Below are 22935 nucleotides of genomic sequence, written 5' to 3'. Positions count from 1 at the left end.
AGTCTAATAGAGATGTGTAGAAAATATGCTTGACAGTTTATGACAACTAGATCAAGCATTTATTATGACTTACACGATGAACGATTGAACTGAGGATTTGAGGGGAAAGACTATAGCACAGAGAACTATATAATACATTGTGAGCAACATGATAATAGCCACTGAACAGATATAATCAGCTGCATGAATGCACCAAAGCAAACACTACTTGGTCAGAAGAATGAGAAACTGCTTTCATGATGTGCACAAGTGACTCGATGATGAGGAGGTTTTCTGATCTGAGAAATTACTGAGAAGAACTGTATTACTTCAGAATTTGTTTTTATTATTATTATTTTATATGGATATTTTTCTAAACTTTTTATATTTATTTTATGTGGTTTTATTAATGCTGTTTTTGTCCTTCGTTCGTTGTGCTGTAATACAGTCAGTAAAATGAAAAGATGTTTTTCTTATCCTATGATGAAATACTGATGTGACAAATCATTCAAACTTCAAAGATTCGTAGTTTATGTAGTGCTCCCTGCTGTTAGTATTTTTAGATCAGTGTGTTATGAATGAAATGTATGTTTTCTGAATGAGAATTGTTCCCAGTGTTATGATGAAACAAGCTTGTTTTGAGACCTATATGCAGTTCTGCTGGTCTGAGTGAGTTTTGGAGGTGAGCTGTTTGAAATATATGAATATTAAATATGGAGCACTGCCGCCATCTAGTGGAAGGTTGACGTTCTACACTGGAACTACAGCGTAAATGTATTAATTTAATAACAATTACACCAACTACTACAGAGAATGTGTTTTAGTTTTAGCTGGTTAACTGGAATTATGTATGAGAATCCATTGTAAATGAGTTATCTCTTGCAGGCCGCGTTGGTCGGTTTGAGACACCAGGTGGCGCACGTGTCCGTATCAAACTCACCGAGGTGTCTACAAATATTGCCTGATGGTTAACCACGTATTATTATTATTATTTTAAAAAATATATAATAATTCATAATCTTGTGCTTAATAATTATCTCCATACATTATCAATGTATTTATTCAGAGTTAAAAGTGTACTGAGATTCACGGTACCTTAAAATCAATTTTCTTTAAAGAGCTTAAGTTTATTTTTTATTTTACATTATAAGTTTATTTTGCATTATAAGTTACTAACAGCTATGACAGACAACACGTGGGTCACAGTAAGCGAAGACGTGAGTTGATTTTCAGTCAGGCGCGCGTGGGTCAGACTCGTTGGGTCTTATGTAAGAGCGCGCGCGGCGGAGCGTCATTCAGTCGCAATAATGACAGGAGTGATATTAGTCTTATTTAACGTGTTAGCGAATGTCGCATCATGAGTTTATGTTAAGCTAAAGTTTGATTTTAATCACAATCATCGACTTGATCAGTATGCCCCCCACCGAGAAGGACGCGGGTCGCGAGCAGATCCGGTCGAAGATCAAAGAGCTGATCGATGCTAATCAGGTGCTAGTGTTCAGTAAGAGCTTCTGTCCCTACTGCGTCCAGGTGAGAAACACATTTTTTATCTGCTCCAACACAGAGAAACTCGTTTTATATCTGCTCGAACACAGAGAAACATTTCATATCTGCTCGAACACAGAGAAACGCGCTTCATATCTGCTCGAACACAGAGAAACGCTTCATATCTGCTCGAACACAGAGAAACGCGCTTCACATCTGCTCGAACACAGAGAAACACGCTTCATATCTGCTCGAACACAGAGAAACGCGCTTCATATCTGCTCGAACACAGAGAAACGCGCTTCACATCTGCTCGAACACAGAGAAACACGCTTCATATCTGCTCGAACACAGAGAAACGCTTCATATCTGCTCCAACACAGAGAAACGCGCTTCACATCTGCTCGAACACAGAGAAACGCTTCACATCTGCTCGAACACAGAGAAACGCTTCACATCTGCTCGAACACAGAGAAACGCTTCACATCTGCTCGAACACAGAGAAACGCGCTTCACATCTGCTCGAACACAGAGAAACGCTTCATATCTGCTCGAACACAGAGAAACGCGCTTCACATCTGCTCGAACACAGAGAAACGCGCTTCACATCTGCTCGAACACAGAGAAACGCGCTTCACATCTGCTCGAACACAAAGAAACGCGCTTCACATCTGCTCGAACACAGAGAAACGCGCTTCACATCTGCTCGAACACAGAGAAACGCGCTTCACATCTGCTCGAACACAGAGAAACGCGCTTCACATCTGCTCGAACACAGAGAAACGCGCTTCACATCTGCTCGAACACAGAGAAACGCGCTTCACATCTGCTCGAACACAGAGAAACGCGCTTCACATCTGCTCAAACACAGAGAAACGCTTCACATCTGCTCGAACACAGAGAAACGCTTCACATCTGCTCGAACACAGAGAAACGCTTCACATCTGCTCGAACACAGAGAAACGCTTCACATCTGCTCGAACACAGAGAAACGCGCTTCACATCTGCTCGAACACAGAGAAACGCGCTTCACATCTGCTCGAACACAGAGAAACGCGCTTCACATCAGCTCGAACACAGAGAAACGCGCTTCACATCTGCTCGAACACAGAGAAACGCGCTTCACATCTGCTCGAACACAGAGAAACGCGCTTCACATCTGCTCGAACACAGAGAAACGCGCTTCACATCTGCTCGAACACAGAGAAACGCGCTTCACATCTGCTCGAACACAGAGAAACGCGCTTCACATCTGCTCGAACACAGAGAAACGCGCTTCACATCTGCTCAAACACAGAGAAACGCTTCATATCTGCTCGAACACAGAGAAACGCGCTTCACATCTGCTCGAACACAGAGAAACGCGCTTCACATCTGCTCGAACACAGAGAAACGCGCTTCACATCTGCTCGAACACAGAGAAACGCGCTTCACATCTGCTCGAACACAGAGAAACGCGCTTCACATCTGCTCGAACACAGAGAAACGCGCTTCACATCTGCTCGAACACAGAGAAACGCGCTTCACATCTGCTCGAACACAGAGAAACGCGCTTCACATCTGCTCGAACACAGAGAAACGCGCTTCACATCTGCTCGAACACAGAGAAACGCGCTTCACATCTGCTCGAACACAGAGAAACGCGCTTCACATCTGCTCGAACACAGAGAAACGCGCTTCACATCTGCTCGAACACAGAGAAACGCGCTTCACATCTGCTCGAACACAGAGAAACGCGCTTCACATCTGCTCGAGCACAGAGAAACGCGCTTCACATCTGCTCGAGCACAGAGAAACGCGCTTCACATCTGCTCGAGCACAGAGAAACGCGCTTCACATCTGCTCGAGCACAGAGAAACGCGCTTCACATCTGCTCGAACACAGAGAAACGCGCTTCACATCTGCTCGAACACAGAGAAACGCGCTTCACATCTGCTCAAACATACACACACACACACACACACAGACAGTTCTGTCGTGATTCAAGATTTTTATTTGTCTCTCACACAAATATACAGAGTATAACCAGCAGTGAAATGTAGGAAATGTAGGTGAGAGGGAAGGTTTGTGAAAGATGATAAAAATGCACCTTTTATTAAAGGCATAAAACGGCAGCAGAAGAAAGATGATAAAGTCTTGTTTGTGATCATCAGTCAGTCAAAACTTCATATAATTATGTGCATAATTAACTTGTTTCAGTTGTTTTAAAACACTTTATTTTGAAATAACTTTTGCTGTATTTGTTTGGGTTTTGTATACATTTTAATGAATAATTCCTTTTTTTTGTAGTTTTATTATGTTGTAAAGTGCTCTGAGTTTTATAGGCACTTCTTGAATTTATAAAGGCTCTCTACAAGTGTTTTTTTTTTATATATATTTGTGCTTTTGTTAAAAGTTGATGGTAAAAAATGTTCTAGAATTATTAAACTAAAAGCAGAAATGTGTCAAGTTCATGTATTAATGACTTTAGGCTTCACGGGGTCTATGTATAAAGTGAAATATGGAGAACTGTTCATGTTGTGGTCTGCTTGAATTAAAACGAAGTCTAGCAGTGTGAGCTGTAATAGAGCAACATTATTCAAGAAACTGTGTTCTTACAGGGTTAAATGAATGATGTAATCCAGCACTGTCTGTTTGGGTTAGTGTTAAAACCCCTATAATCCTCCAACCCCCAGAATCTGACTTCTCAGAACTGACGTTTTTCTCTTTTCTTTAATCTTTCCCTGTCTAGCTTGTGCTTATTTGAACAATGCTTTAAACTGTATTATGATCTCTTCCTGTGTCTGTTTCCCTGTTTAAGATGTATTCCCCAATTGTAAGTCGCTTTGGATACAAGCGTCTGATAAATGTAAATGCTAAACGCAGCATAAATAATAAAGTAGGCAGAATTTCGCAATTAAACATCAAATATTGACTCATATAAAACAATTGTTAGTATGAACAATATGATCCTGTTCTATCATGCATCTGTAGACTTTAGTGAGTCTTCAGAGACGCAAGTGTGTGTTGGAGTGCAATAATGACAGTAAATGATGCAAGCTGCGTTTAGAAATATCCTTAAAGTTAATGAAGATTGTTTATAATTGGTGTTTTCATAGATGTTATGTTTAAGGTTAAGCTATAGTTTGTATTCAGGTAGATGTGCTGGTGTGGTTTTTAGATCATGACTCATGATGTGATCTGCCACTTTCAGAGAAAACTAGTGATGGAAATTAAACCAGCAGGTTGTGAATTATTAGAATACAAAGTAGCTGTACATAACACCATTCTTTCCACAGCCTGATTGATTTTACTTGTGAATGTGTCATGGATCTTGAATGGTTTTGACCACCTCACCTCATGCTCAATGAGTTTGACGTTTGTGTTGCTCAGGTACTTCACCGATCACCTGAGTATTCATGCAGTTTCTTTAATGCACCTGAGTTAGTGATGCCATGTGTTTAAAAAGCTGTGAGGAAAATCTCTTTGAAATGTGCGTATTGTTGAAACGCTGACATGTGGTTTTCTGTAATTCCAGGTGAAGGATCTCTTTAATGAGCTGAATGTCAAGTGTAATGCTATAGAGTTGGATCTGATGGGTAAGAGCACAATAACTTTATCATTTTGCATATCAAATGACTTTTATAGTAATTCCTTTTTAGAGTGAAATGAGATGCATGGAGGAAGTGCCAGTTACTGCTTTTATATTCTTCAACTGATGGAAATAATAGCAGTTTAATGTCTGTTAATATTGTCTGAAATGTATGCTAAACACTTTATTTCATTTTTAGGTGAAATAAGGTCTTATGATAATTCTAAAACTTTTTTAGAAATTAAATGTTAATGTAAAAACTTGTGTAATATAACTTGTTTGTTTGCTGGTTTTTACTGTATTTGTTCTACTTGTGTTTTTTTTAGTTTTTGCCATGAAAATAGCTTAATGCTGACATGGCATTAAATAAAAATATACTACTACTACTATCTCATTTCTTTTTTAAATTACTCAAGATTTAAAAAACAAAAAACTCAAGTGTGGTTTTCACCATCAAAATAGTCAGAGAAGCTGGTGTGCTATTAAACAGTTTATTAAACACAAAATTTAACTTGACGTGTTTTTTTTGTTTTCTAAAAGTAAAGTTTTAGCATTTTAAAGGTTAAAAACAAAAACAAAGTTTTTCGCAATGTGAAATAACAGCATTTTCTCTAGTGGTCTCAGTTTTAATCTGTTCATCAGGACAGTTTATCTTCAACAAGTGGGCCAAATTATAAAACTGGCAAGGTTATTTGAATCTAAATATTTTGTCAGTGATGGCTGCTATCTACAGAAACCAGTTCTGAGATTACAGTATACTATCTGTTGACTACATAAGTAGACAAACCAAATGTTTACTACATTTTTGCTGAACATGCAATTGCATAACATGCGTTTTTACACACAGTTCTTCCTGATATGCTATCTGCATGTTTCCACTTCAGCTAATAATATGTAATGTTCATGTTTAAGGTTATTGAACTTTTACCCCTTCATTGACAGAGTTGAGCTGAAGTGCTCTTGTATGTGTTCTCTGAATATTGTGCTGAATCTCTTAAGTTAATGTTTAAGTGTTGGCCGTTACGGACGACCTGCTGAGTCACTCCAGCTGCAGCGTTACTAATGTCTAAAAATCCTCTTCTTGCTTTCATTCACTCATCTGTACCCTCCTCCACGTCTCATGCACCCTTTATCTCGGTCCATGCGCAGCTGTTCATCTCATGTTCGTAGAATGACCCTGATAATGGGTTCTCTGGCAATCAGCTCTAAACCTGATTAGCTGCTGTTTTTTTTTCTCTGTGCTTGGAGCCAAACATCGCATCCAGAAGCAGGCGAGCAGTGCCAGATCTGAACCTGATTCCATTATTGGAGAGCTGCCCGTGTGGTGTAGATGTGAAACATAAGCGGTGAGATCCTGACTGATCATGTCTGATGTGTTTCAGAGGATGGAACCAACTACCAGGACTTGCTGCATGAGATGACGGGGCAGAAAACCGTCCCCAACGTCTTCATCAACAAGAAACACATCGGAGGCTGTGACAACACCATGAAGGTACTGATTTTTCTGACTGATCTTTGCATGCTTAAGACACTGATTCTAGCTGAGTCTCACTGGCCAGACTTTGGCATGAACATGATAAATCCCAGCAATTATGAAAACACTCAAAGACCACCAGAGAAATTAGTTGGTCGTAGACTTTAGGCTCAGAATTTCCCTCTTTTGTTAATTATTAGCAGACATAAAAATGGCATTTCCAAAAGCAAACTGTTTTAGTTTTTACTCTTCATTCATATTTTTCATAGATCTCTAACTTTAGTTTGTTTCTAAATGTACTTAAAACTTTCTGTAAAGCTGCTTTGCAATGATTTCTATCGTGAAAAGTGCTATACAAATAAACTTTAATTGAACTTTATAGAATGAAGAATAACGAAGTGACCCATTACATTTGCTAAAGTATCATTTCATGCATGCTGTTCCAACACGGTTTACTAAAAAACAGTGGTTTTCCATTTTGTGGCGTTTTTTTTTGCTTCAATTCACTATGAAGGAGAGCCGATAGTCACGAGCAGATGCTTGACTCAGTTAGTGAGCTTTCTGCTGCAAAAGCCTCACCCGCGTGCACCTTGTTTGTTTTTTTAAGAATAATTATAGGTTGTTAAAAGGTAAAGAAAATGTTGCTGACTGTCCCACATGTCTGCTAGAATGTATTCGGTTCCATTTAATTTAGGGAATTGCTGTCATCGCTGATTCAGGGCAGGACTCTGTTTCATTTTAAATGCATCAGTTTGACTCTTTGAAATATCTCATGTCAGCATTTGCCTTTCATTTCTGTGAATTAATAAATGGCAAACATAATTCTAGAGTCTTATGGATTTGTGAGGTGTGACTGGGAGTTGCCATAGACCAATAGAACAATATCAAGCTGCAATGTCTTGGGTGACTCTTCCGGTTTAACTACTTAATGCATACATTTTTAATTATAAGAGTTTAAAATATGAATAATGTAATGCTTCTAATAATCTCAAGATATTTTTTTCAGCCCTTATATCAAGTCATGTTTGCTGTTGTGGTGATTTGTTTTAGAGTTTGTTCTCAATTGGCATCTAACTGTCTGGATATCTTGACCTTAGTCATTTTTAAATTGGCGCAGACATTTCCAAAAATGATTAAAAGGAACTTCTCACGGTATTTTAGCATGTAGGTAGCACCAGTGAGTCCAGATCCTCCAAATGCATTAAACCGTGCCATTCTGTGCCTGAAATGCATACAAGCCATTTTGTGCCACTTTGTATTTGGAGGCTTTTTTTTTTTTTTTTTTTCTTCTTCTACTGTAAACGAATTCACCTGTTCATTTGAGTTTTTGGTTTCCATATCTGAAGTCTGTTCATCAGTGCCTGTTTCTGTCTCAATGCATCTGTCAGTTGTCTATAAAAGCTCTTTCACAACTGAGTGTACAGCAGCTCTGTGGGAAAGACGAATAATGCTGAATCGAGCTGAATAATGCTCAAGCACCTCTTCACCATGCCTCTTATCAGCATCCTGCTCCTGCTAATGATTGGTTTGTTGTCGTGGTAACAGGCACACAAAGATGGTGTCCTGCAGAAGTTGTTGGGTGAAGGCAGTGCGGCGTATGAATATGATCTCATCGTCATTGGCGGTGGTTCTGGCGGTCTGGCTTGCTCAAAGGTGAGTTAAATTGCACAGATCCTTCATATATATAATGCTGTTTAAATACTGTATGTGTGTGCAGGGTGAATTCAGATCAGCCCAGCCACTTTGTCATCTGAGTTTCAAGTTACATGCATGAATCCTGATTTAGGTCTTGGTGTTAGCATTTTTCAAAAATATATACATTTTAGCTTTTGACATGCAAGAAGTAAAATATAGATCTAAATAAATTATTCAAGGCACAGTTTTGCACCAGTTTTTTTCTGTATGCTATACCTAGTATTAAGCCACAGTATAATTTTTTTTTAATAAGAATTAATCGGTGAAGGGGTACAGTATAGCTTAATTATGTTGCCAGAAATTAATCAGAAACACAAATACTTAGTTATAAAACCACTTAGCCAAACTCTATAGGAGCCTTTAGAAGCGCATGAGCAGTTCTGTGGGTTTTGCACATGAATCTGATTTTAACGCCACCTTTTCCTGCCCAAACAGGAAGCAGCTGCCTTGGGGAAGAAGGTCATGGTTCTGGATTATGTTGTTCCCACACCGAAGGGCACAACCTGGGGTAAGAAAACCAGAGTCAAAAGCGTGCAGGTTTAATCAAATATGACTTGTAATAAGATAAGATGTCTCTTTCCAGGTCTGGGTGGTACGTGTGTGAACGTGGGCTGTATTCCCAAGAAACTGATGCATCAAACGGCCCTGCTGGGCACAGCCATGAAGGACGCACGCAAGTTCGGCTGGGAATTTTCTGAGCAGGGTGAGTCGTATATTCAACACGGCCGGAAATATGAAGCTGTGCATGGTACATATTAAACTATATGATATGGATTGCTGTTAAGAATTACATCACATGATTTAATGCATTCCAGATAGAAATAGTAAAAGTAAACACGAGTTCTTCATGCGGTACAGATTTTAAGGCCGTGTGTGTGAAGGCTTGAAGTTGTGATGCAACTTTGTGATTTCTGATCTGAAGACATGTTTCAGATTGATTTGAAACCGAAGTGTTTCGCTATATTTTTACTAATTCTATGACTGCAACCTTGTGAATATATTTCTTGAAATGGTTAAAAAGACTGTTACAAGAGTCCTCATTTATATCTGTAATTGGAAAGAATTGTTAATGTGAGATTTTAACACCAGAAATCTTCCTAATACACAGAACAAGAGATCATTGCAACATTGTGTGTTGCAAAGTTTTGCTTTCAAACGCTTCCCTTAATGGTCTTAATGTGTGTGTTTTTTTTTTTTGTTTTTTTTTGGCCTGGCTCCTGTTTTAATTGACATTCTCATCAAATATTGGGTTTTTATTAAAGTGACTCACAACTGGGAGACGATGAGGACCGCGGTGAATAACTACATCGGTTCGCTGAACTGGGGCTACAGAGTTTCCCTACGAGACAAAAACGTCAATTACGTCAACGCCTACGCTGAGTTTGTGGAGCCGCACAAGATCAAGGCAAGTGTGTTCTGACACAAGCCAAATGTACTGTAGTCGATGCCCAACATGTATTGTGAAGGCAGAGCTAATGGTCTCAACTAAAATGAACCTACAAGAGATCCAAGTCCACTACAGGTTCAGATACAATGTGAATGCAAAGAGAACTTGATTCTTTTCCACTGAGGAAGTTTGATTCTTTTAGAGATAATTAACTATAAAGCGTAGTTAATTACTACTATTGGCAGCAGAGTATGGGGGAAAACATGCCTTAATGTCACAAGGCATTGCTTGGAATAGGAGAGCTGCTGTTTCTTGTAACTTAGTCTAAATGGCACCAGTATGAAATGCATATTGCATTCCAGTCACAGTCATGATCTGCCAAAACCTGCCCTTGTCTCACCATTTTGTTTACTCGTCCCAACAGGCCACAAACAAGCGTGGTAAAGAGATGTTCTACACTGCAGCTAGGTTTGTCCTGGCGACAGGAGAGAGGCCTCGTTATCTGGGCATCCCAGGAGACAAAGAGTACTGCATCACCAGGTGATATAAGACTCTGAGTTCACCACAGTAAACTCCCTCTGGAGAGCTGGACCTCAGGGGGTCGTTACAGATTTATTTACAGGATTTATTCATTTAAAGCTGATTCGTTCTCAGTCACCAAGGGAAAAAAAGCTTCCACTGCATGACGGGTCGAATAAGAAGGGGATTTCCTCCTATAACTCTGATATAAGCCACATAAAGGTGGAAAATGGTCATGGGGTACTTATTTTTAAATGATATACTTGCACATTTGCTCCTTTTAGGCAGAGGATGGCATAAGTGTTCAGACTGCCAGTCCAAATCCGATTATTTGTGTATCTGAATAGAATCCGATGATTGACTATGCATACTGTGTATCGTGTTCAGATCTGATTTGTGTGTCCCATGATGCTCTATCGTTTTACTAAATGTCTGCATTGGTTACTATGGCAATGACATTTGCTTATGCTAAAAACAACAATAACAACAGTACGATAATATGATATGCTTCCGTCACGCTGGATTATATTACGTCTTATGAGGCAGAAACGTAGGAAAGCTGGAATGCATGGCTTTTTCTGTGCTGACGTCTCAAAACTCAGAGGTGTGTAGACCACCAGTATATTGTCATTTTCCACTCTATTTGCTCTTTACAACACAGCCTTGTTTCTGCCGAGACATTCAGTATGTTTTCTGTAAACAACGTCTGCCGTGTTTACGTGGCGTGAGAAAGTAGGCAAAAAAGATGTGCAAAATCTGATCTGAGCAGTCGGACTGAAACAGATTTCCAGAAATGTGATTTGAATAGGATTTCAAGGGCATGTTTACACCTGGTCACTTAATGCATTTTTAGTGGTCAGATATTGATCAGAGAAAATTGTTCCATTTACACTTGTACAGCTTTGTCTTGAATGCGCCCAGACTACCTCCTGAAGTGGTTTAAGCGATTGGGTTTAATTCTGCTTCAAAAGCGTTTTAGAGGGCATTTACACCTGGTCATTTTACAATGGTATGGCTATCTGATCAGAGAGAACCCATGAACTGAACAGGTGTAAACGACCCCATATTATACTATGAATGTAGCTTGAAATGGGCTTAAAAACATTTTGTTGCTTTTGTTTTTCTGGTTCTTACTTGTTAAATATTATCAGATTCACTAAATAGAGTTTGTCCCTTGACGTAACACGCCTTGAAACTGAATGCATGTGTGTTCTTTTATGACTCAAGTCTGAGACGTCCTGATGGTTCATTCATCTTTTATCTGATAAGGCAGTGAGTGGCAGGTGTTTGGCAAGACTCGAGCCTCTGCGGTTTTCAGTATATTGACTTTTTTTTCACTTTGGCAGTGTTTGAGATTGAACTGAATGTGTCTGAACTTTTGTCTACATTCAGGAAACATGAGCCGTCTGTGTTGTGTCCTCACTGGTTTTGTTTGTTATTCGCAGTGATGACCTGTTCTCATTGCCCTACTGTCCCGGGAAGACTCTCGTCGTCGGAGCGTCGTATGTGGCTTTGGAGTGCGGCGGTTTTCTGGCCGGGTTGGGGCTGGATGTGACCGTTATGGTTCGCTCCATCCTGCTGCGAGGATTCGATCAGGACATGGCCAACCGTGCAGGAGATTACATGGAGACACACGGGGTCAAATTCCTCAGGAAGTTTGTTCCTACAAAGGTTGGTGCATGTGTGCTGTTAAACATTACTGAAATCTGAAATGATGCATTATCTATCGCAGCTGCGGTAATGAAATGCTCTTTAGAAGTATTTAGGGATGTAACGGTATGAAAATTTCTCATCACGATTATAGTGACCAAAATTATCACGGTTATCAGTATTATCACGGTATTGTTAAAATGTGCTGGAGATGTTCAAAAAGTACCGATACATAAATCACTTCAAGTTTTATACTTAAAAATCAACAAACAGCAAATAAAATGATTTTTTGTTTGAATAATCACTAAAACAATAACATTACCAATGAGGTCTGGATTTTAAATGACAACTTGACTGACACCAGTTTAATAGCATGTTCAAATAAATAATGTAAATGTTCAAATAAAGCTTTGAAAAAGTTTCATATAAAGGTAAACCTCACATTTCAGCCTTTAAAGAAAAGAGTTAAGTCAAAATGATAATTGATTAATAAGGGGAAGGGGAGGAGGGAAGTGGTGTGTGGCCAAGTATGGTGACCCATACTCAGAATTAGTGCTCTGCATTTAACCCATCCAAGTGTACACACAGTAGTGAGCATACACCCGGAGCAGTGGGCAGCCAATGCTGCTGCGCCCGGGGAGCAGTTGGGGGTTCGGTGCCTTGCTCAAGGGTCTCACCTCAGTCGTGGTATTGAGGGTGGAGAGAATGTTGGTTATTCACTCCCCACCTACAATCCCTGCCGGACCTGAGACTCGAACTAATGACCTTCAGGTTACAAGTCCAACTCTCTATCCACTTATCTGCTCCATAAATAATTCTATATAGCTTATCTGAATTGTTTAAATGTGTAGAATCCACATAAGCTTGTTTTTCATCAACCGGTTAAAATTTACAGCAGGGCATGCAAATTTGGTCCGTATTTTGGCCAGACAGAAACTGCACACAGGCTGAATGTAAATAAGTGTCTGTAAATCCACTCTCTGACAGCAGGTGGCACTTTATATGGAAAAGCTGAATTACAGCTGATTCCCGTGAACTCCGCGAACAAAGCAGTATTGTGTTTAAGAACACTTCCTTTAGGTATTACATGGAGCTAAGATGAAAACAAAATGCCATCGAATCGTTTCTGAAGACAGTCAGATCCTTCAGAGGTACATTCATATAATTCATTCACTGATATATTAATTTGCATAATTCCCTCAGCACTCTTTTAAAACCTCCCAGCTTTTCTGCCCTGTTTTCACTCAGAATGAAACTAACGTTACTCTGCTGCTGTGCGCTCGTGACACTGTTACACTCTGCTTTATGCTGGACAGTATTTATTTATCGTGAGTTGTTCAGATCTCGGTAATCGAATACGGTTTTAATGATAATTAAAATATGAAACGGTAATACTAACCGTGGGGAATTTTATCATGATTTATCGTCAAACCGGTAATCGTTACATCCCTAGAAGTATTATGAACATGGCCGCTTTACTCATTACTTTGGTGATAAACGATCATTCTTTTCTTCTACAGATCGAGCAGCTTGAAGCTGGAACTCCTGGCCGAATTAAAGTGACGGCCAAATCAACCGAGAGCGATGAAATCATTGAAGGAGAATACAATACTGTGAGTATCATGTCTGTGTGGCCAAAAAGTGGGATTCCTTTCAGATATAAATGAAGTACATCAGGTTTTATCTTGTCTGCTATCTCGGGCTATGTTTCAAAACTGGTGAGCTGTCCTGCTGTCAACCCTAACCCTACATAGGCTTCTAAGGCATGCTTTCAGATGAACTGAAACCTCATAGTTGACCTGATTTGGAGCAATACATATTGAAAACACCTCTGTACAAATATAGGTCTTCAAGGGTAACACAGGAGACTAAAGACTCATGAAAATACATAGCATGCACAAATATTGGGGGGGAAAAATAAATATGCATACACACAAAACCCTATTCAAAGGTTTAGGATAGGTAAGATTTATAAAAAAAAAAGTTTAAAAGGCTTTTTTTTTTTTTTTAATGCAGTAAAAACTGAAAAATTGTGCATTACAAATATACAAAAATAAATAACAAGTGTTTTCTATGAAAATATATTGTAAAATATATAAGCCACAGCCATATCACCCTGCAGCCCAAGACTGGTTGCCCACTGAAACTAAGCAGGGTTGAGCTGGTCAGTACCTGGATGCGAGACCTCCGGTGAAAAACTAGGTTGCTGTTGGAAGAGGTGTTAGTGAGGCCAGCAGGGGGTGCTCACCCTGTGGTCTGTGTGGGTCCTAACACCCCAGTATAGTGACGGGGACACTATACTGTCAAAAAGCACCATCCTTCGGATGAGACGTTAAACCGAGGTCCTGACTCTCTGTGGTCACTAAAAATCCCATGGCACTTCTCGTAAAGAGTAGGGGTGTAACCCCAGTGTCCTGGCCAAATTCCCTCTACTGGCCCATGTCTATCATGACCTCCTAATAATCCTCATACATGTGACTGGCTCTATCACTCTCTCCTCTCCACCTGTAGCTGGTGTGTGGTGAGCGCACTGGCGCCGTTGTGCTGTGGCTGCTGTCGCATCATCCAAGTGGATGCTGCACACTGGTGGTGGTTGAGGAGAGACCCCCCCACATGATTGTAAAGCACTTTGGGTGTACAGCAATACACAAAGCGCTATATAAATGCGTCATTCATAAAATGTAATTTATTCAAAGCTGTATTTTCAGCATCATTACTCCAGTCTTCAGTGTCACATGATCCTTCAGAATTCATTATAATATACTGATTTATTATCAGTGTTGAAATTGTTGTGCTGCTTAATATTTTTTTTGGAACCTGTTCCTTTTTTTCTTTGATTTTAATAATTTTTAAAAGAACAGCATTTATTCAAAATATAAATATTTTCTAACAATAGAAGTCTTTACTATCAATTTTATCCATCTTTGCTGAATAAACTTTTTAACTTTCTTTAAGTTTTTTAAAAGTATCTTTTAAAAAAGAGAGATTCTGACCCCAAACTAGTAGTTTGTTGTAACACAAAATCTCTATTTTGACTAAACGCTGTTCTTTTTAACTTTTTATTTTATTTTTATTTGTTTTAAATATCACAGGTCCCAAAAAATACAGTATAAAAAAAAAAAAACTGTTTCCAACATTAATTAAAAATCAGCGTATTAGAATGATTTCTAAAGGATCATGTGACACTGAAAAGTTTAAATTGTTCAGTATAAGCCCTCACTGGAGTTGTACTGTTAGACTACGGTTTAATGTGGATGAACTTCAGGTTTTGTTGATGTAGTTCCTCGGTGTTTGATTTCATGTAATCAATGCTTTGCTCCTTATTTTTGTTGTTGCTGTTTCTTTTGTAACTGCGGGAGGAGTCTGGTGTTTCTATGGTAATCAGCATTGTCACATTACTTTAACCTTTCTAATGTTTGCTGTGTCTCTCAGGTGTTGATCGCAGTGGGTCGTGACGCCTGTACAGGAAAGATCGGTCTGGACAAAGCTGGAGTTGTAGTCAATGCCAAGTATGTCTCTTTCATTTGAATAGTTTATTTTGGTCATCTGTTCTTACAGTCCCTCCCACATCCCATAACAAAGTCCTTGTTGTCATGGAAGCTCTTGAGAGGACTGGGTCAGAGGCGTGCTCATGGTGAATCAGCAGTTATTGACTCTGGGAACTGGGCAGCGTGTCCCGCATCTGACCAGAGGACACATGCACTGTGTTTATAGAGCACACTGGGTCAGGAAGGATTCAGCTGAATATTTCCATTCAGTAGTGTGAGATGATTAATATTAATTTACACACACTGAAGTGAGAAGTGTGTGGTTTGAGGTAGTCTGAGAGATTAGTGCAGCACAGCGGTTTAGATCCGTCCCCAAGCAGAATCATGTGACTCCATATGACCCACACGCATATGGGAGTGATGCATGGCTCTTTTATGGTTCCTCTGTATGAGTGACTCGCTAAGCATTTATAGGTTTATTTTTTGAAATGCTGACTTAGTTGCTCATTTCAGTTTAGTAATGCACAATGTGTCGGTACATTGAAAGGTCATTGTGCATTACAGTATATAACACTTCCTAGATTGCAGAAGTGAGCTGTAGTTGATGTAATGTGGCTTTTATGACAAAGCATTTTTCGTTGATGCTTCTCTGCAGCAATCTCAAAGTTTTATTTGTGCTTTAGACAAACTCATGGCTTGAAGGTGCATGTGTTGAAAATGTAGGTATATCAAAACATTTAGGGGCACAATGACGAAGTAGTACACTAGGTTTTTAAATGTGTGTTTCAAACTATATCTAATATTACATATCTTAAAACGTTAAAAATGACAAACGAGTTACTAAAACTGAACATGGAGAAACAAATAAATAAATGCTAACTGAGAAAATTATGCTATTAAAAAAACGAATTACAGTTATTATACTTTATGCTATAAAACACTGGCTTGTATACCATTTGTTGGTCTTAATTTCAACATTTTACTAATACTTTTTAAAATCAAAAGGTCAATCAAAAATCAAAGGAGCACAATGACAGTACAGTAGTTTTTATTTTTCAAACTGTATTTAATAATTATGTAATTATTTATAGGCCTACCTTAAAGTGTATAAACCGTACACAAACACATCACACATGGATGGACAGAATACATGTTAGCTTTTTGAAGTTAACTTTTTTTTTTTTTTCATCGCCAAATTTAAGACCTATTAACCTTCTTATAACCTTAGTTTCCTGTTCACACTCACTGCATTTGGGGTATATATGACCCCAAAATTTAAAGAATGATTGTGAAAAAAATGTAAATTTTTAATAATACATATAATATATTATTTTTTTTGTTTACTTCTCATCTGTACAGTAATGCTGTGTTTTTGGATATACAAAGTACTTTTGTACCTATTTACCACACAATTCCTCAACTATACCATTAGCTTGCATGTAAAATATTATTTTTTTATGAAAAAAATACTTAAACAATGATCTAAATTAAATATAAGTTGTTTCTGGATATTGATCTAGGTGTTAGCTGTACAATTCTGCCATCTGTTGGTCAAAGACAAACCTTTAGGAATTAAAATTTAAGAAAGAAATTGTATTGTCCATAGATACCCAGAAGAGGGCAATAGAGATCCATTCATTTTACTGGATGTAGCCAACTGCTCATATTATAACTTTTGTGATAGATTTTGTGAATTTATACATGTATAAACATTATTAAAGACATTAAAAATAAATATTCTTTCAAATAGTAGAATTTTGGTCGTTTTTGAAGCGATTTGAAATGTCTGTTTTTACAAAATACCACAGAAATTGCCACATAAGAAACACCTAAAGGACAAGACTTAGAATCAGATTGTAGTTGAATATTATTTATTTTAATGAACCAAATGTCTCAAATGGCTCAGAGTCATCGCCCTCAGTGTCTTCCAGGCATGATTCAGTTTCACTTGAATCAAGCAGGCAATCTAAAGTCTCCAGGAGAGTGTAACGCTTTGCCATACTGACACAGAATGAACTGTGTGACACCAAAGACCCTCTTTTATACCTTTGGTGTGGGAACTATTTCTTTGTTTTCAAAATAAAGTTGCAGCTCTTAGATCTCAGAGTAAACTTTCTCAAAGTTGAACAGGTCAGTTGCCTTTCATCTCTCCCTTGCTCTCTCTGTCTGTCTGTGTGTGTGTGTGTGTGTGTGTGTGTGTGTGTGTGTGTGTGTGTGTGTGTGTGTGTGCGCGTGCGCATGTGTGTCTGTGTGTGTGTGTGTGTGTGCGCGTGCGCATGTGTGTGTGCATTAGGTCTCACCCCTTTTATCTTTGTTCTGCATTTGTGGCTGATTTTATTTGGCTGTGGCAGTCATACCTGTCTGTGTGTGTGTGTGTGTGTGTGTGTGTGTGTTGAGTGAGCATGTCTTTTCTACATTGCATTTTTGCTCTAGTACCAGGCCTTCATTTCTGTGTGGAAATTTTCAGATTTATGCTGGAATTATTGATTTTATTTGTCAATTTCTAAAAAAAATGCTTTCAATTGGAGTCACACCTGTGTGTGTGTTTGTGTGCGTGAGCATGTGTGTGTGCAAGTGATCATGTTCGTTCCACATTACATTTGTGCTCTAGTACCAGGACTTCATTGTGGTATGGAAATTTTCAGGTTTATTCTGGATTTATAGATTTTTTTTGACAAATGAAAAATAAAAAACATTTTTTTTTTGATTTTCCCATTCATTTCAATGTGGGGTCATATTGACCCCAAAGGTCATGAGTGTGACTTTTTTTTTTACATACCTTTAGAACAACCAAATCAAGCCCAGTTTTTTTGTGTGTGTATGGATAGATAATTTAGAAAAAGTCACAAGATTTTATTCCACTGAGATAAAGGGAACCATTATTTTTAACTAAAGAAAAGTCGCTTGGGGTCATATTGACCCCAGAGGATAACTTAAGGTTAAAGTGATAGTTAACACATTTATTAAATGTTTCTGAATTTTCATGAAACAAGTATGTTAATTTGTACACAAGCTCATAAATACATCTTACTGTATATTTTAGTTCATGCATATGTTTTAAGTTGAAAACGACTAAAGTGCTGTTTTACAGTTGCAAGCATTTCACTCATTGGCATGAATGCTCAAATTAATAACCTCAAAACAAAAGTTTTGATGCTTTGAGGAAAAAATTATAGATTATGATCCTGCTACTCACAATAATGACACGGATGTTTCGCAACCAAGTTATACAACATGAAAAGGTATTTGAGAAGGGAATGCAAGTAAACTGATTCAGATCAAGCATCCGATCCAAGTGTGACATGCACTTTTAATGTGAGTCCTTTATATTTGACAGTTTGTTGTTGGTGTACGCACCGTCTTGGACTTTGCTCTACCAATGCTAACATTGAGTCCTTTTCTGTTCCTCCGTCCAGGAACGGGAAGATCCCAGTGAACGATGAGGAGCAGACCAACGTTCCTCACATCTATGCCATTGGAGACATCCTGGAGGGGAAGTGGGAGCTCACTCCTGTGGCCATTCAGGCCGGGAAACTTCTGGCTCGCCGGCTGTTTGCTGGAGCATCTCTCAAGGTCTGACATAGCTATAACCATTCCTGTGTGTTTTTGTGTTATAAGTGTTTGCTTAATCTCTGTAAATAGCGGTTGGTTTTCTGTGATCTCACCCCGGTTCCTGTTTCTCTCTCGGTGTCATTTCAGTGCGATTATGTGAACGTTCCCACCACGGTCTTCACTCCTATGGAATACGGCAGCTGTGGTTACCCAGAGGAGAAGGCCCTCGAGATCTACGGACAGGAGGACATCGAGGTGTGTGTTTGCAAACAGACGTCAGACTGGAAATATTAATAACCTGTGCTGCTAATGACTGCGGTTTTAATGAAGAGCTGGTAATTATGTTTGTCTCTGCAGGTCTATCACAGTCTGTTCTGGCCTCTGGAGTTCACCGTTGCCGGCCGGGACAACAACAGGTGCTACGCCAAGATCATCTGCAATAAACTTGACAACGTAAGACATGCATAACTGTCCCCGTCCTATATGAATGTGGTTTGGTTTGTTTCTTAAAAAAACATCTTTACAATAAGGTTTAATTCATTGAACAAACAATGAACAGCTCTGTTATTGTTAACTAAAGCTATTATTGTTTCTGTAAGCTAAAAGCTAGCAATAAATAAATGGTTAAAGTACTGGAATTACTTGAATTTAGAAAAGCTATATAGAAATATAAAAAACCTAATAAAAATGAACACCTTGAAACCTTAAAATTTAGAAATAAAAATAAAAACTGAAGAAGAATGCTATATCAAAAAATAACACTGGCTTCAATACCATTTGTTGATCTTAATTTCAACATTTTACTTATGCATTTTAAAATCAAAAGTTGCATTTTGACACTAAACCAGGGGTGTCCAAACTACGGCCCGCTATCACTCCTGTTGCGGCCCGCGAGGTGATTTTTAAAAAAAAAGATGCGATACTACGGCACGTTTCAGAAGCGGCTCTCCGCGCGGCTTCACTAAAGGGAGGCGCCTAGTCTATTTTTGACGGACGCCGCGTTCAAGCCGCACAGAAAATACTAAATAAAAAGTCAAAATGGCTATATACACTACAAAACTGGCACCATTGTAAATAAGTTACATGTTTTAGAAAGTGTTCATTTGTTTTGAAAAATGTATTGGAACTGTTTTAAAAATGCTTAAGACTTTCCAGCATCAGAACAGATGCCAGTGCTATCCTCCTGCTCACGGGTGATGTCATTTTGTGGGGAAAACATGGAAATAATTTGTCATTTTATCTTGCAAAGATGTGCTTTCTTCTGTTTTCCACACATTTTTATGAAAATGGATTTAGTACTGTTTTCTGGATTATAAATTGCGTTTTTTCATCTGAAATGGGCTGCGATTTCCAAGGCGACTTATATAAAGTTATCAAGGTCAAGTGCAAAGCGTGCTCATCAGGATTGGTGATGAATGAGAAAAGGCAAGTGAGTTTGTTTTGAGTTTGTGCATTTTCCAGCAGCCACGCCGCTAGTTTCAGTTTCGCTATAAATATTTATGCTGGCCGATTATAATATGTTTATGGTGAATGCCACTATAATTTGTTTATGTGTAGCGAATATAAATACATGTTTGTAAACGTTTAATTTATTTTACATTATTTCTGAATGAAATTATAAAATGTGTCCTACATTAATTGATTTGTACACCGATGCGACTTATCTGTGTGTCATAAAGTGCTCATAAACATAGGTAGAGATGGAACAAGAATAGAGCTGCCATGTAGGTACAGGTATACATAGTACAGTATAAGTGAGTGTCAATTTAGAATAAAAATTAAAATAAATCAAAGCTTCATATTATGTGGCCCCTCACTTAATGTGGAAAACTTGATGTGGCCCTCGAGTCAAAATGTTTGCCCACCCCTGCACTAAACAATGAACAATTGCGTTTTTAAAACAACCTTGACTTTCATGCATTCTGTAAAAAATAATACAGAAATTTAACTTTGAAAATAAAAAGTAACACTACAGCAAGATTTGTAGTTTTTTACATACTTAAATTGTCAAGTTAGATTTTTCAATCAATTAATATTGATGCTTCTGTAAATGAGAAATATTCAAAGCTATTAATTTTCTCATTCGCTTTAAACTTGTTTTTTACCCAAGAAAATTGGTGTTCATTGTGTTTTTGTTCAGTTGGCTTACATGATGCATATTTATAAAATGCATTAAAGATGCTGCGTTTATGTTGGCTTTAAGTTACGTGTTCATATTACAGGCTCGTTACTAACAGGCAGTGACTGATTTCCTTTAAGAACTGTTGAATGAATGCTTTTCGTTTGATTCCCTGCTATCATTACTGTAAGAGACACTTCAGGAGTATGAACTGCTGTCGTCTGTGTGCAGGGACGAGTGATTGGCTTCCACTATCTGGGTCCTAACGCCGGAGAGGTCACTCAGGGCTTCGGAGCCGCCATGAAATGTGGAATAACCAAAGATCAGCTGGACAACACCATCGGGATTCACCCTACCTGTGCTGAGGTGCGTTCCTGTGACCCTACTGCTTCATTATATATCACGGACATGTCATGTTCTTAGTCTTTTGAGTTATAACATACTCTTCCCTTCATTTGTTTCCAGATATTCACCACCATGGAGGTCACCAAGAGCTCCGGCGGAGACATCACTCAGTCCGGCTGCTGAGGTTAAACCCTGCTCGTTTAACAGGCTGTCAAGACTAGTTTAAACTAGTGATTTATCCCTCTCCTCTTGGCATGAACGCACTCGAGTCTCTTTAATTAATCTCAGGTCATCAAAACTCAAGTCGTAACATCGTGATCTGCCCTGCTCTTAAAAGGCTTGTGTCTCGCTGTTGTTCCCCATGTATGTCACCCTTAATAAACCATGTGAAGGGTGTATTGTGGGCGGAGTCTGGGAGCAGCAATAAGACACGACAGCCCTTCAGAGGCGGGGCTTCGCTTGCCTAGAGACCAATGACTGGGAGAGGAGATGATGATTGACAGCCTGTTAGACAGCGGGGTTACTCTGCTTTAACTGATTGTCCGAGGTAGAAATGCACCAGATGTGTCTGTGCTTTACACTTTTCTTTCTTACACCTTATAAACTCGTGCATTCGCGTTTGGTGCTCTGTGACGTTTTAAACCTTAACCCACGTTCAGTGGCGGGTTACGACTGATGTTTTCTGCACTTGGACTTTAAATAAATAAACTCATGTTAACGAGAACACTGATCTTTGGCCTTCAGACTCACAAGGGCCTCATACTTTCCTTTCTTTTGGTTGTAGGAGTCTGTTTTTCTATATTTAATAGTGGTTTGTCATCAGTTGCTCGGCAGAGCGTCATCATTCCACGTCAGGATCGTAGTAAGACAGATTTCACTTCCTCATTATTTTCTGATTAGTGGTCGAGTAACTGAGACGTGATTGAAGCGCAAACCAAATGCAGCGTGTAGATGCTTCCTCAAAGTATTTAAACTAACGGGCGTCACTGAGATCCATGTGACCGCAAACTCTTTTCTAGTTTGTGATGCCCATCAGAGCACTTAGAAATATCAATAAAATGTGTATGTTCATATTTTTATAAATATCACTGGGTTACATTACCTGTATCTGTACGGAGGTTTCATTCAAATATAAATGCATGTCTGTTTATATTTGCTTTCTGGATTATTTTGTCCAGTTCGTCTCGTATCATTCACTCCCTTTTACTTTCTAAGGATTTTGTTTAAGGGTCAGGTGTTTTAGATTTTACTGTCACTCGGCTCCTGATGTACAATATTTCCATAGCATCTCTGTTCAAATTCTATTCATGAACTTTAATAAAACGATGTACACAACTTGAGTTTTTCCCAGGTTTATTTGCAGTAAATTATCTTAAACGTGTGTTAATCAAAGCTATGTAAACCTTGAAACTTTAATGAACATAAATTGTGCATATTATTTTTTTTTTATCAGTTTAATCTTCAGCCAATATAATTAGAAGGCTCTAACTGTAACATTAATATTTTCTGCTGCTTGATAGGGAAAGCTGTGTTGTAGTAATACTTTATTCATTTAATAAAGCAGGTTGGGGAAAAAAAAAAGATATTTAAAAGGAGCCCAATGCATATATATTGACCAGAATGTGATGGGCTTTTTGCATATTTCATATTGATTATTGCATTACCATTGTT

The 22935-nt window shown here is 38.5% G+C and overlaps 1 protein-coding gene across 2 annotated transcripts; it reads left to right on the top strand.

Moving 5' to 3' along the window:
• Window positions 1-1229: 1229 nt before the first annotated feature.
• LOC306845042 (thioredoxin reductase 1, cytoplasmic-like) lies at window positions 1230-22603 on the top strand. Of its 2 annotated transcripts, XM_079377566.1 has the most exons (17): window positions 1230-1509; window positions 4982-5042; window positions 6418-6527; window positions 8055-8162; window positions 8640-8712; window positions 8788-8907; window positions 9467-9609; window positions 10016-10131; window positions 11556-11781; window positions 13281-13373; window positions 15193-15269; window positions 18665-18821; window positions 18948-19055; window positions 19158-19253; window positions 21151-21285; window positions 21385-21458; window positions 21768-22597. In XM_079377566.1, the coding sequence occupies exons 1-16, from the start codon at window positions 1393-1395 to the stop codon at window positions 21445-21447; spliced, it is 1803 nt and encodes a 600-aa protein (XP_079233692.1). In that variant the 5' UTR covers window positions 1230-1392; the 3' UTR covers window positions 21448-21458; window positions 21768-22597. The 2 variants fall into 2 exon arrangements, with proteins under 2 accessions (XP_079233692.1, XP_079233691.1); XM_079377565.1 differs by having other exon boundaries at window positions 21385-22603.
• Window positions 22604-22935: the final 332 nt, after the last annotated feature.

Source organism: Barbus barbus, assembly GCF_936440315.1.
Source record: "Barbus barbus genome assembly, chromosome: 25".
Classification (NCBI taxonomy): Eukaryota; Metazoa; Chordata; class Actinopteri; order Cypriniformes; family Cyprinidae; genus Barbus; species Barbus barbus.
The sequence above is the reverse complement of the archived record's forward strand: the minus strand, read 5'-3'. Positions and strand labels throughout refer to the sequence as shown.

Excerpts from the sequence above, each read along its gene's own strand:
- LOC306845042 (XM_079377565.1), top strand. The coding sequence starts at position 1,393 with ATGCCCCCCACCGAGAAGGACGCGGGTCGCGAGCAGATCCGGTCGAAG. Across the intron at positions 5,043-6,417 it reads TATAGAGTTGGATCTGATGG|AGGATGGAACCAACTACCAG; the intron begins GTAAGAGCACAA and ends GATGTGTTTCAG. Across the intron at positions 9,610-10,015 it reads TGGAGCCGCACAAGATCAAG|GCCACAAACAAGCGTGGTAA; the intron begins GCAAGTGTGTTC and ends TCGTCCCAACAG.